The sequence below is a fragment of the Portunus trituberculatus genome, chromosome 25 (assembly GCF_017591435.1).
Source record: "Portunus trituberculatus isolate SZX2019 chromosome 25, ASM1759143v1, whole genome shotgun sequence".
Classification (NCBI taxonomy): Eukaryota; Metazoa; Arthropoda; class Malacostraca; order Decapoda; family Portunidae; genus Portunus; species Portunus trituberculatus.
In genome coordinates this window covers 14431941-14444440 of record NC_059279.1, presented here as the reverse complement: position 1 = coordinate 14444440, position 12500 = coordinate 14431941, and the positions used below count along the sequence as shown (strand labels likewise).

The window sequence follows — 12500 nt, the reverse complement described above, 5'->3', positions numbered from 1 at the left end:
ACACACACACACCAGTTATCCACGTGAAAAAAAGATAAACGAAAAGGCAAACTATGAGACACTGCCGTTTTTTTTTTCCGATGAAGTCATCTTACTAACACATTACGGACAAGACTCTCAAATATTTCACTTTTCGTTACAATCACTACATTCAACACGTTCTAGTAGAGTCATTGGAGTATTAACCCCTTCAGTTCCATGCCGCGTTTTCTTACTCATTCCGGTCACTATTTGGCGATTTTATACCGCTTCAGAAACTTATGTGGGGATTGAAATAGTGAAGACTGACCATTAATCTTCTGACCCCCATAGCCCCTTCCTAATGTAAATGAAATCGTCTAATCATACCCAAAACTCCTGGTAAAAAGTCGCCTTAGTATTGAAGGAGTTAAGGATATTTTAAATGATGCTTGTGATAGTTTAACAAAAATCCTGCCTTATCCTAAAAAGTGACCCATGCATGCTAAGGTGACTAATTATCTCTGTCTTTTAAAAATAGTTAAGAGAGTGAATAATATTTTAGCGAAAGAGAATGCAAATTTCAAATATTATAGAGACTTCATTTCCTTCAGATTGTTCTCAAAGTTCGTTCGTTCCCAGAGACCCCCAGTTCGTTCTGAAAGACTCCAGTTCGTTCTTAAAGACCACAGTTCCTTCTCAGAGTCCCCAGTTCGTTCTTAAAGACCCCAGTTCGTTTTCAAAGAATCCAGTGTGTTCTTAGAGACCTCAGTTCATTCTTAAAGACCCCAGTTCGTTCTCAAAGACCCCAGTTCGTTTCCAGAGACCCCAATAAGTTCATAAAGACCCCATGCAGTTTGTTCATGAAGACACAGATTCGTTCATTCTAATGCAGTATATATTTTGTGACCTTAGTGCAGTAAAGCAAAAGTTATATTTTTCCTCTTAATTCTCTCTCTCTCTCTCTCTCTCTCTCTCTCTCTCTCTCTCTCTCTCTCTCTCTCTCTCTCTCTCTCTCTCTCTCTCTCTCTGTCTCAAAATAGCCTCTCTTTCTTTTTCGCTTCATTACACATGTCTTAAATGGCAGAGAGAGAGAGAGAGAGAGAGAGAGAGAGAGGAGGAAGCAGTTCGTTGTCAAAGATCCCAGTGCATATTCTAAGAGCCAGTTCGTATTCTAAGCACCCAATGCGTTCTCGGGGACCCTTCAGCATTGCGTCCCTTGCTGTGCGCTGCGGGGTTTGAGTTGGCCAGCTGCCAGTCAGTTCCCGCTCCTGCCCTGGACTGCCTGTGAGTTAGACCAAAGCTATCGTGGCTGCAGTCAGGGTAAAACAGTGCCTGGAGCTTTTATTTTTCATTTAAGAGGAGAAAACTAGTCAAGGGCAACATGAAACGAAAAAAAAAAAAAGGCCCACTTAGTTGTCAGTCCTCGTGCAGGTTCGAGAGTTAGGTGAAAGGGATAAATGTCCTGAAATCTCTCCCTCTTGGTATAGAATGCGTGCTTGTTGTTTACGTAGTTGTCAATTGATTCCAGTCTTTTGTTTGTATTATTCCCGTTTTCTGATTAGTAAAAAGGTGGACTGTTAGAGAAAATTGTGTTGGTTTATGGGTAACTGAGGTGGTTTTGAATGAGTGTTTTGAATATTTTCATGATTTTGCTTTATTTTACATACTTTTGCTGTATGTTTCTCCGTTTTCTTTTACGTATGCTTAAGGTGTACTTGTTGAAGAAAATGATGCGGGATTGTGGGTAACGGAGATATTTTGTTGATAATAGTAAATATTTTCACATTGGTCCATTGCAAACAGGTGTACCAACTGTGCTTCGCTTTGGTATTGTTGATGATATTTGAACTTCCTTAACCCTTTCAGTACTGGGACACCTTTTTTACCTTCAGATTTGTGTGAGATGAGAACATTTTATTGACATTAGGAAGGGTGTGTGGAAGGCAGAAGTTTAATAGCTACAGTCTTCACTATTTTAACCCCCATATAAGTTTCTGAAGCTGTATGAAATAATCAAATAGTAAATAAGATGAATATGGAAACGCGTCATGGCACTGAAGGGGTTAAACTGAAATAGGCTAAGTTAGGTTGACAAGTAGGGTTGACAAGTAGGGTTAAGATAGTGGTATATGAAGATAGACATTACCCATTACATTTACATTCAGAGACATTTACCATGCCAATAACACTTTAATTTTAGTTTTAGGGCGTTATTGGTTCCTCGATTTAGATAAAGGTTAGGTCAAGGTAAGGTTAACGTCATATATAGTTTTTTGATGTAAGAAGAGAGAGAGAGAGAGAGAGAGAGAGAGAGAGAGAGAGAGAGAGAGAGTAATTATTCAAAACTAGGAAGTAAGGTAAGTTAAATTAGACTATTTTACATTACATTACGTTAGTTTGAGTTAAGTTAAGGAATAAGCGAACATCATTTGGCGTCATTAGAATAGCAAAAAAAAAAAACAAATAAATAAAATAAATAAATAAAATAAAAAAAAATAAATAAATGAATAAATGACCATACTGATCTTTTTTTTGTCTACATTATCACATTCCTTCAGTGTTAGGCATGTGACTTGAGAGAGAGAGAGAGAGAGAGAGAGAGAGAGAGAGAGTAATTATTCAAAACTGGGAGATAAGCTAAGTTAAATTAGACTATACTACATCACATTACGTTAGTTGAAGTGAAGTTAAAGAATAAGCTAACATCATTTTATGTCATTTACATAATAAAAAGTAAAAAAAAAAAAAGACATCAAACTGAAAAATGACATCAGCTACTACGCAGATCTTTCTTTCGCCTACATTACCACGTCCCTTCAGTGTTAGGCATGTGATCTCGTGATGGGTGTTATCCTCGTGTGGTGAAGTTCAGTGGGCGAGCAAGGGCGTTGTTGTGAGGGTGAGTGTGTCAGTAACCAAGGATGAAGGCACTGGGTATGAGATCAGAGACACTAAAGGTGAAAGTTGTAATATATTGGTACCAGGAATGTGTGTGTGTGTGTGTGTGTGTGTGTGTGTGTGTGTGTGTGTGTGTGTGGTCTTCAAAAAATGCTGTTCATGATGTAATTGTTCTCCTTGAAATATAGAACTGTGTGTGTGTGTGTGTGTGTGTGTGTGTGTGTGTGTGTGTGTGTGTGTGTGTGTGTGTGTGTGTGTGTGTGTTACTTTTTGTATTAATTTTAAAAGAACACACTGGAGCTCGCTTTACCTTTAATCTTTTAATGTTATTTTTTTTTTCTATCATACTGTTCTTTAAATATGTGAATGTTTTTGGCACACGCGATATGTGCCAGTGATTTATTCAGCTGACCTATCGTGTTAGAGAGAGAGAGAGAGAGAGAGAGAGAGAGAGAGCTGTATTTCTGCACTACCTCTCCTGTTAGGTTAAATACCGAGATGGATTTTAATAATGTCGAATTTCCTTATTGACAAAAATCTAATATGTGAAAGGTGTGTGTGTGTGTGTGTGTGTGTGTGTGTGTGTGTGTGTGTGTGTGTGTGTGTGTGTGTGTGTGTGTGAAGACTGGCGGTACACAAGCACTTAACTAATCACTAAACTGTTTATCTTTGCAGAGTTGCTGAGCGTGATGGCTGGAGAATTAGCCGCCTTGGTGTCCCGGCTGGAAACTGCCGTGGAGAGGCTGGAGAAGGCCGGGGTCGGGGACAAGGGACAGGGTAGCGCTGCAGGGACTCAAGGTAATCATTTGGACTTCTCTCTCTCCTCTTGTCACCATTTTGAATCGTAACCTTATATGTATTTTTTTATGTTTTTTAGTCTCTCTCTCTCTCTCTCTCTCTCTCTCTCTCTCTCTCTCTCTCTCTCTCTCTCTCTCTCTCTCTCTCTCTCTTCATAGGTTTTCTGTTCTCATTCTCATCCTTCATTTCTCTCTTTCCATTGTCTCCTCCTCCTCCTCCTCCTCCTCCTCCTCCTCCTCCTCCTCCTCCTCCTCCTCCTCCTCCTCCTCCTCCTTCTCCTCCTCCTCCTCCTCCTCCTCTTCTCCATGCCCATTCTGTCGTTTCTCTTTTGTGTTTTCTTTCATGCGTTGTTGAGTCTTTTGTTTGTGCTTGTATGTTTGTGTGTTTGTTCGTTAGACTCTGCACACCACCCACAGTCTTAAGCCACCTGCGCCGCCTCCTCCTCTTCCTCCTCCTCCTTTTCTTTTTTCTTTTTTTTTTTTGGCCATCGTTCCTGTTTTCTCCTCCTCGTCCCTTTCCGCTCCTTCTCCCTCTTTAAATCCTCCTCCTCCTCCTCCTCCTCCTTCATTTCCTATGCATTTGCTCTATCTCACAGGCAGGAGAGGAAGGCTGGTCTCAGTCTGGTATAAGAAAAATTATAGGCCTATAAAAGTGCTGCCCCGGAAAGCTTTAGTGAAGGAACCTACTTTACATATTGTTGTTCATTCATCTTTGTTTTTTGTTTTGTTTTTATTTTTATTTATTTATTTTTTTTTTTTCGTGGTGTGGTGAGATTTGGTGTATTTGCTTGGTGTTTTATTTATTTGTTTATTGTTGTTTTATTATTTTTTGGTTGGGTTTGTCATGTGTGGTTTTATTTGTTTTGAATTTCACTGTTTTGTTTTTCTCATTTCTTAACTGTATTGATTTATTATTTTAGACGAATATATTTAGTTTTTCACTGCAGCCTCTACCAGAAATTACTAAATGCGTCTTATTCTCTATTTTTTTTTTTATATGTATTCTCGTGTCCATAAAACATTTTTTATTTCTTTCATTTTCCATTGCTCTGATTCTAACAAAGAACCACCGCTGTGAGAGGATGAAGGGAGAGATTTGCCCACACACACACACACACACACACACACACACACACACACACACACACACACACACACACACACACACACACACACACACACACACACACACACACGTATTAACCCCTTTAGTACCATGACGCGTTTCCATTTTCATTCTGCTTACTGTTTGGTGATTTTTGCAGCTTCTGAAACCCATGTGGGGGATTGAAATAAAATTATCTAATCTAATCTAAATCTTAAGGTAAAAATGTGTCCCAGTACTGAAGGGGTTAAATTTCCCGTGACATCCACATTTATTACTCTTTACAAAATAAACTTACAAGCTCACTCTCACTCCTCTCCACTTCCACACTCACTCACTTACTTCCATCCACACCCACACTCATTTATTCCACACCTCTTTCATGTTATTTATTCCACCTTCCATACGCTACTTCTACCTAGCCACACCATAGAAGCTAAGACTCGTACTTTCAAACACTTCTCTGCTTTACCTCTATTATTTCAAAAAGCTTTATTTAAATTTACACGTGTTTTTAACCTCATCAGTATTAGCACGCACTTTTACTACGAGTTTGGGTATGACTAGATGATTTCATTGACATAACGAAGGGTGTATCGAGGTCAGAAGATTAATGGCCACAATCTTCACTATTCTAATCCCCCAACATAAGTTTCTGAAGCTGTGTAAAATCACCAAATAGTAACCAGAGTGAATATGGAAACGCGTCATGGTGCTGAAGGGGGTTAAGACATTTTTATGATTCTAGAGGCAGATTGACAAGATTTCTAAATTATGAACTGGACAAAAACCCTTGAAAATCCCGCCCAATCATCTCTGTGGCCTTGGAAAACAGTCGTGGTGAGAGAGTGAACCGTTTCTGAATACGGACCCTAGTCTTGCAAATTCACTTGAACCACGCACCGCATAACCACATCATCCACATCCTTTGAACATCCTCCACATCCTCTGAGCGATCCAGTTTCTCGGTAAATTCTCCACAACTCTTCAAGTCCTCATTTTCCGCCTCAATCGACCCTCTCGGCTTTACCTTCGTTAACTAGTGAGAGAGAGGGAGGGAGGGAAGGAGAGAAGGAAGGAGAGTGGAAGGGGAGGAGGTAGTGAGGGAAGGAGGGAGTGAGGAAGTGAGGGAGTGTGGGAAGGCAGGTGTAAGGGACTGGAGAGTGGGAGGCAGTGAGGGAGGATGGGAGGGTGAATGGGAAGGAGTAAGGGAAGGTGAGAGTGAGGAAGGGAGTTTTGGTGGATGGGAAGGAGTGAGAGGGAGGTGTAAAGGACTGAGGGAGGTAGAGTGAGTGAGTGGGTGGGTGGGTTAGTAGGAGTGAGGGAGGGTGAGTGGAAGGCAGGGTGGGAGGGTGGGATGGAGGGAGGTACGTGTTTGATGTGACGTACAAAGTGTACTGCTTGTTGTTTTCTGGTCTTGCAGCAGTGTGTGAGCTTTGAGTGAAGAATGTTTCTCTCTCTCTCTCTCTCTCTCTCTCTCTCTCTCTCTCTCTCTCTCTCTCTCTCTCTCTCTCTCTGTAATGTTTTTTTTTTTTTTTTTTTTGAGCGATTCATTTTGTTTATGTTTTACTTTTCTACGAGGAATATTATCTTCTTTAGTGTAGTTTGTTACTTTTGAACGAGGTATATGTAGTATTTGAAGGTTAATGAAGTATTGTTATTTTTTGTTTAATTTTCAGCGTGATATAGTTTGATGATTTTGAACCACAGTTTGTTTGTTTTTAATCTTGAAGTATTATTTTTTCAATTTGAATGAAGTGCGTAAAATTATCATCACTGTTATTTTATGTGTTAGAATCTTGAACCCTGGAACAAAATAAGAGACAGACAGACAGACAACCAGACAGACAGATGGAAAACCCGTTCTATATTTCACACACACAAAAGAAAATGGAAGTTTTCAGAAAGTAGGTCAATTAAGCTCCACAGGTGTCTTGATAAACTCGTGTGCGCAAATATGAAGCTCGGTGTCATGTGTAGGAAGCGTGAGGTGGGTGGAGGAGAGCGAGTGAAGAGTACTATTAAGAAGACGAGTAGCGTGAGTGTCTCCAGCGCGTCAGGTGTTGGATAATGAAGGGGCTGGCGTGCGAGAACCAGGTAACCGCCACTTGCTGTACGTGGGAGTGCTGAGGCGTAGGATAGTGTATAAATGCCGTCTTATTTATTTATGTAAAGGAACACTGGCCAAGATCAATAAGAGCGAAAAATAAAGTACCACAAAGATGCTATAGTCCCAGAAAGGTCAAAAGGGTCATTCATAATTGGCGGATACGTGTCTTGGTACCCACAGGTAGGAGGAAATTGGAAGCAGGCAGGAAGTTTCAGAATTTACCAGAAAAAAAGATGAAAATTGGAGAATATTTGAAGCAATCTGTATGTCTTGCATGTGTCACCTGGGAGACTGTTGGAGGAGTGATCGCTGCAGGGGAGGCATAGGGTGTTGTGTCCGAAAGTGTGCCACATACCGCTGCTGTCCATCCTTCAGTGCCTCCCGTTCCGGCACTTTTCGCGACAGGTGGCAGCGTTAGCGGGGCGAGCAGCGGTTTTTCTTCTGACGCCGTGCTGTGTTTTGTTATTCATGCCTCGCTGGTGCTGGGAGGCGGCGCGTGGTGGCCGTGTTGAACTGTGCTGAATGGTGCTGAGCTGTCTCTGTGTTGACCCTCCTGACAGCGACGTGACTCCTCCGCTATGAGTCACACCGAGAGGCTTAGTGCAGTGGAGGCAGCTGCTGGACACACCATTGAGAGACGAGGGTTTGAAACAGAGAGGGTCCATGTACCGTCCTTATGGGAGTCACCGCCAGCACCACCCGCGACGCGAACCCTTCAAGTGGCAGCAGTAGCAGGGGAAGGTCGACAAAGAGGAGGTCGCCAGTTGGGTGTAGCAGTGCGTCAGGGAGTGAATTGAGGTGTTACTCCGGTTACTCCAGCGAGGATCAGTGTTCGTGTAGCGAGTGTGATAGTGAACTCCCTTCCACTCCACGGGAGAGAAGACCACCGCTGAGAACTCAAAGTGAGGTGCTTAGGGGACCTCATCAACCTTATGTGAGAGGCTACATCGCTGACACCAAGACCCCTTCCGCCGCCAAACCCCGTGAAGGCAGAGTGGTGAGGCGGCCGAGTCAACCCCTTGTGAAAAACTACATCGCGGACATCCAGAATCGCTCGGGCAATAAAGCAGAGAGCAGGGAGAGGAAAGCGAAGCATGACTTGCCATCCCACACCCACCAGACACACAACACACTTCCCTCGCCTCGCCCCACGACTTATCCCAACCCAGGTAGTGTAAGGAGACGCCCAGGGTGGCATTGTGACACGCCCTTAATCCACCCAGCGGCACTCATACGTGACAGGTGCCCCGCCCTTCACACACACACATACAAACACACTAACATCCACAACAGATAACTAACCAGCAATAACCAGTGGCCGAGTAAAGGTGAACATCGCTTGAACGCCAACTCTTAAACTTTCATTGGAGCGAGAGAACCAGAACGACCGCAAAACCCACATCTGACCACACGCCATCCACACCGCGACCGAGACCCTCACCATTAATTAACCTTGAGCTGGACCCTATAGGCATTGTGCAGCAGCGTGTGTGTTTGTTTATTGTTTATAGTTCTGGTGGTGGTGGTGGTGGTGGTAGTGCGGGAGACTTGGTGGCGGTGGGTTTGTGATTGGCAAGTAGAAGTGGTGGTGGTGGTGGTGGTGGTGGGTTTGTGAGTGACAAGTAGAAGTGGTGGTGGTGGTGGTGGTGGTGGTAGTAGTCATTTCCTTTCTTTTTTCTTTTTTTCTTTTTCTTTGTTCTTTGTTTTTGTTCTATGTTACCGTTTTCTTTATTGTTTATCTTTATGATAATAATAATAGAAAAAAGTAGTGGTAGTAGTAGTAGTAGTAGCAGTAGTAGTGGTAGTAGCAGCAGCAGTAGCAGCAGCAGCAGCAGCAGCAGCAATAGCAGCAGGACTGACAACATTAATGACAAACCTGAAGCAGTAGCAGCAGTACTAGCAGCAGTAGCTGTAGTAGTAGTAATAGTAGTAGTAGTGGTGGTGGTGGTGGTGGTGGTGGTGGTGTGGTGGTGATGTCGTGGTGGTGGTGAAAAATATGACATCATTGTGGCGGCCAGTTGCTTAAAACGGTAAAGTCATTATTGGCAGTGATTAAGAAGCTGCGCGCCCGTGTGTGTGTGTGTGTGTGTGTGTGTGTGTGTGTGTGTGTGTTTGGGTGACGAGGGCGGAGGAAGATCTAGTTTTGAGTCATGTGGTGTAGGAGGATGAGTCAGAAGAATTAGTTTTAGAAGTAGAAGTAGTAGCAGCAACAGCAGCAGCAGTAGAAGAAGAAGAATTAGTTTAGTAGTAGTAGTAGTAGTAGTAGCAGCAGCAGCAGCAGCAGCAGCAGCAGCAGCAGCAGCAGCAGCAGTAGTAGTAGTAGTAATAATAGTAGTAGTAGTAGTAGTAATAATAGCAATAGTAGTATCAACAGCACCAGCACCACTATAACAACAATACTTAGAAATAAAGGAACAACAACAACAACAACGACGACGGAAAAACAACAACAAAGAAAAAAACAAGCAAACAACCCTGACAAACTAACACCGTTCTCACACAAGGAGTATTCAAAGACACGCTAACAAAGACAGGAACAGTGTAATGGTGACGCAACACACACACACACACACACACACACACACACACACACACACACACACACACACACACACACTTCCTACCCACCACCGTATCGTGAACTTAAGTATGTAAGTTAGTACACACCACTACATCACCACACAGTACCACAACACCACACAGTACCACACAACCACACAGTCCACGGTAAGACGTCTTTGAGAACCCCTTATGTGGCAATTACCATAAACAACTGCTGGGGTAAATAAAGAGGAAATGTAGAGAGTTAATGATAATGGAGAAGGAGAAGGAGATGATGATGGCAGTGGTGGTGGTGGTGGTGGTGGTGATGGTGGTAATCTATATTCACCGCAGGGTTTAAGACGAGCTTTCTTTTTTTTTTTTCTCTTTTCTTTGTGTGATGCAGAGAAGGAGAGTGGAAGGAAGAGAGAGGAGGTAAAGAAAGAAGGGAGGAAGAAATTAGTGGAAGATGGAATGAAGGGAGATTGGTGTGCTGTGAGTTGCTGTGGGCTGGGATTACCAGAGAGAGAGAGAGAGAGAGAGAGAGAGAGAGAGAGAGAGAGAGAGAGATTAAATGAGACAAGATTCGTTGGGTTTTGAGAGCTGGGGTAATTAGAGAGAGAGAGAGAGAGAGAGAGAGAGAGAGAGAGAGAGAGAGAGATTAAGACTCGCATGCTATCCTTTTATTCTCAAATTACTGTATATTTGTAAAGAGAGAGAGAGAGAGAGAGAGAGAGAGAGAGAGAGAGAGAGACCTCGCATTACACTGGCTTCCCCCACACACACACACACACACACACACACACACACCACACACACACACAGCGCCGCTCCTCGAGCCTCAGAACGCTGCCCACCCTCTCCTCCACCTTTCCTCTCTCTCCAGCACGACTCATTGACTACTGACGAAGGGCTCTGGGCTGGTGACGGCTCGAGTGGACGACTTTGTTTTCCTTTCTGGGCATTTTTTCCTCCTGGACATTTTTCCCTTCTTGTATTTTTATGTTTAGATGTTTAGATGATATTGTGGGTGTATTTTCCGGGGTTTTTTTCTTTTCCTTTTTTCGTTTTCTTTTTCATCATCAACACATCATCATTATCATCTTTTTCTTCTTGTTATTGTTCTTCGTCTTCTTCTTCTGGTCATCTTGTACTGGGAACATTTTTTTTTTTTTTCATATTGGCAACATTTCTCTTATTTATATATTTTATTACGATATTTTTTCTCCTGATTATCTTTTTTATTCCGAACATTTTTACATTTTACATTTTTCTTTTACATTTTCTTCCTCTCACTAAATTTTCCATCTCATAAATTTTTCTCTTTGGAATTTCTTAATTTTTCTTATTCTGGACATTTTTCGCCATATTAATTAACTTTTTATTTTTATTTTATCTCGGACATTTTTTTTCACTTTTTTTTCCCCGTCCGTTTAATTATTTCCTCTATTATTCAGTTTTCGTTTGACAATTTCTGTTGGTGTGGTCTCTTGATGTATTCTGTTGATGTATTCTGTTGATGTGTTCTCTTGATGTGGTCTCCTGATGTATTCTGTTGATGTGTTCTCTTGATGTGTTCTCTTGATGTGGTCTCGATGTATTCTGTTGATGTATTCTCTTGATGTGTTCTCTCGATGTATTCTGTTGATGTGGGCTTTGTTTTTTTTTTAAGAAGGTTTTGATTTTTGTGGAAGTTCTGGGTTTGTTGGATTCGTGAAGATGATTTGGCCTCCTCAAGAAGCATACAAGGTCACGACGATAAATTGCTCTCATGAAGTTGTGAAGTTGTGCCGATCTGTTTTTGCCTCCTGACGTAGTTACGAGAGCTCCTGATGAAGTCACGAGAACTTCTGATAAGTTTATGAGAGCTGTTGACGAAATTATGGAAGTTTCTGTCGAAGTTATGAGGTGAAGTTTTAGCTGCTGAAGTTATGAGATACTAACGAAGTGCTTTAATTTCTTTTACTTCACGAAACGATGACTCCAGTAATTTTCTGGAAAGTGTAAATGAGACAGGCAGTGAGCTTGAAATGAAATAAAACACCAAATATTGCGTTCTAGAAAACTGAGTGGCCAGAAACGCGACAATCTGGTACTTAAAATATAATAAAATCACCAATTACTGCATTCTAGAAAGCTGAATGGCTAGAAACGTGACTTGTATATAGAAATTGAAATACAACGAGAACATAAATTACTGCATTCTGGAAAGCTGAGGGGCCAGAAACGTGACAATCTAGCGTGAAATACAATAAAAACATCAATTACTTTATTCTAGCAAAATTAAGTAGCAAGAAAGTAGAAACGTGACAATTTATTATCAAGATCACTTCGTCTGACTTTCTGCCTGCTTGTCCATCTGTCCGTGTGTGTGTGTGTGTGTGCGTGTGTGTGTGAATGTGTGTCATCACTCATCAGGAATACTCTTCACACACGAAAGGAGGTCAAGAATGGGAAAAGCTTGTCCAGTAAAACGCGTAATTCGAGAATCAACGTATTACTTCAAAACAGTGAGAGACTGATGACACTTCTACAATTTCGAAACCATTAAAGTCACTCGCAAAAAGACTGTAATGAGGAGCAGACGTTTGCAGGAAGCTGACAGGTGTTCGTGGGAGTGAGTCAGAAAGAGAGAGAGAGAGAGAGAGAGAGAGAGAGAGAGAGAGAGAGAGAGAGAGAGAGAGAGAGAGAGAGAGAGAGAGAGCCTGCTTCGAGTGACCAGTTGCTGGATAAATGTGGGCTTGTGTTGATCTGGAGGAATGAGAGAGAGAGAGAGAGAGAGAGAGAGAGAGAGAGAGAGAGAGAGAGAGAGAGAGAGAGAGAGAGAGAGAGAGGAGAGTGCACGTGGAGAGGGGTGGGCAGGGTAGGAGTGGATGAGGGAGTGTTGGGGTAGATAGGTAACGGTAGTTGGAGAGAGAGAGAGAGAGAGAGAGAGAGAGAGAGAGAGAGTATGGTAAGGTTATGTGTGTGTGTGTGTGTGTGTGTGTGTGTGTGTGTGTGTGTGTTTTGCAGACAGGACATGAACTGAAAAAAGGTCATGAGAGAGAGAGAGAGAGAGAGAGAGAGAGAGAGAGAGAGAGAGAGAGAG

At 42.2% G+C, this 12500-nt stretch overlaps 1 protein-coding gene across 12 annotated transcripts in view; it reads left to right on the top strand.

Moving 5' to 3' along the window:
• The window catches only part of LOC123508858 (adenylyl cyclase-associated protein 1-like), a 59597-nt gene that overhangs the window by 26000 nt on the left and 21097 nt on the right, over positions 1 to 12500 (top strand). For 10 of the 12 annotated variants that reach the window (XM_045262838.1, XM_045262834.1, XM_045262840.1 and 7 more), the window contains one exon: positions 3535 to 3657. In XM_045262838.1, coding sequence (XP_045118773.1) covers positions 3549 to 3657 — 109 coding nt within the window. In that variant the 5' untranslated portion in view covers positions 3535 to 3548. Of the gene's footprint in view, positions 1 to 3534; positions 3658 to 7481; positions 8041 to 12500 lie in introns of those variants that run through there. The other 2 variants (XM_045262829.1, XM_045262827.1) reach the window with 1 other exon arrangement.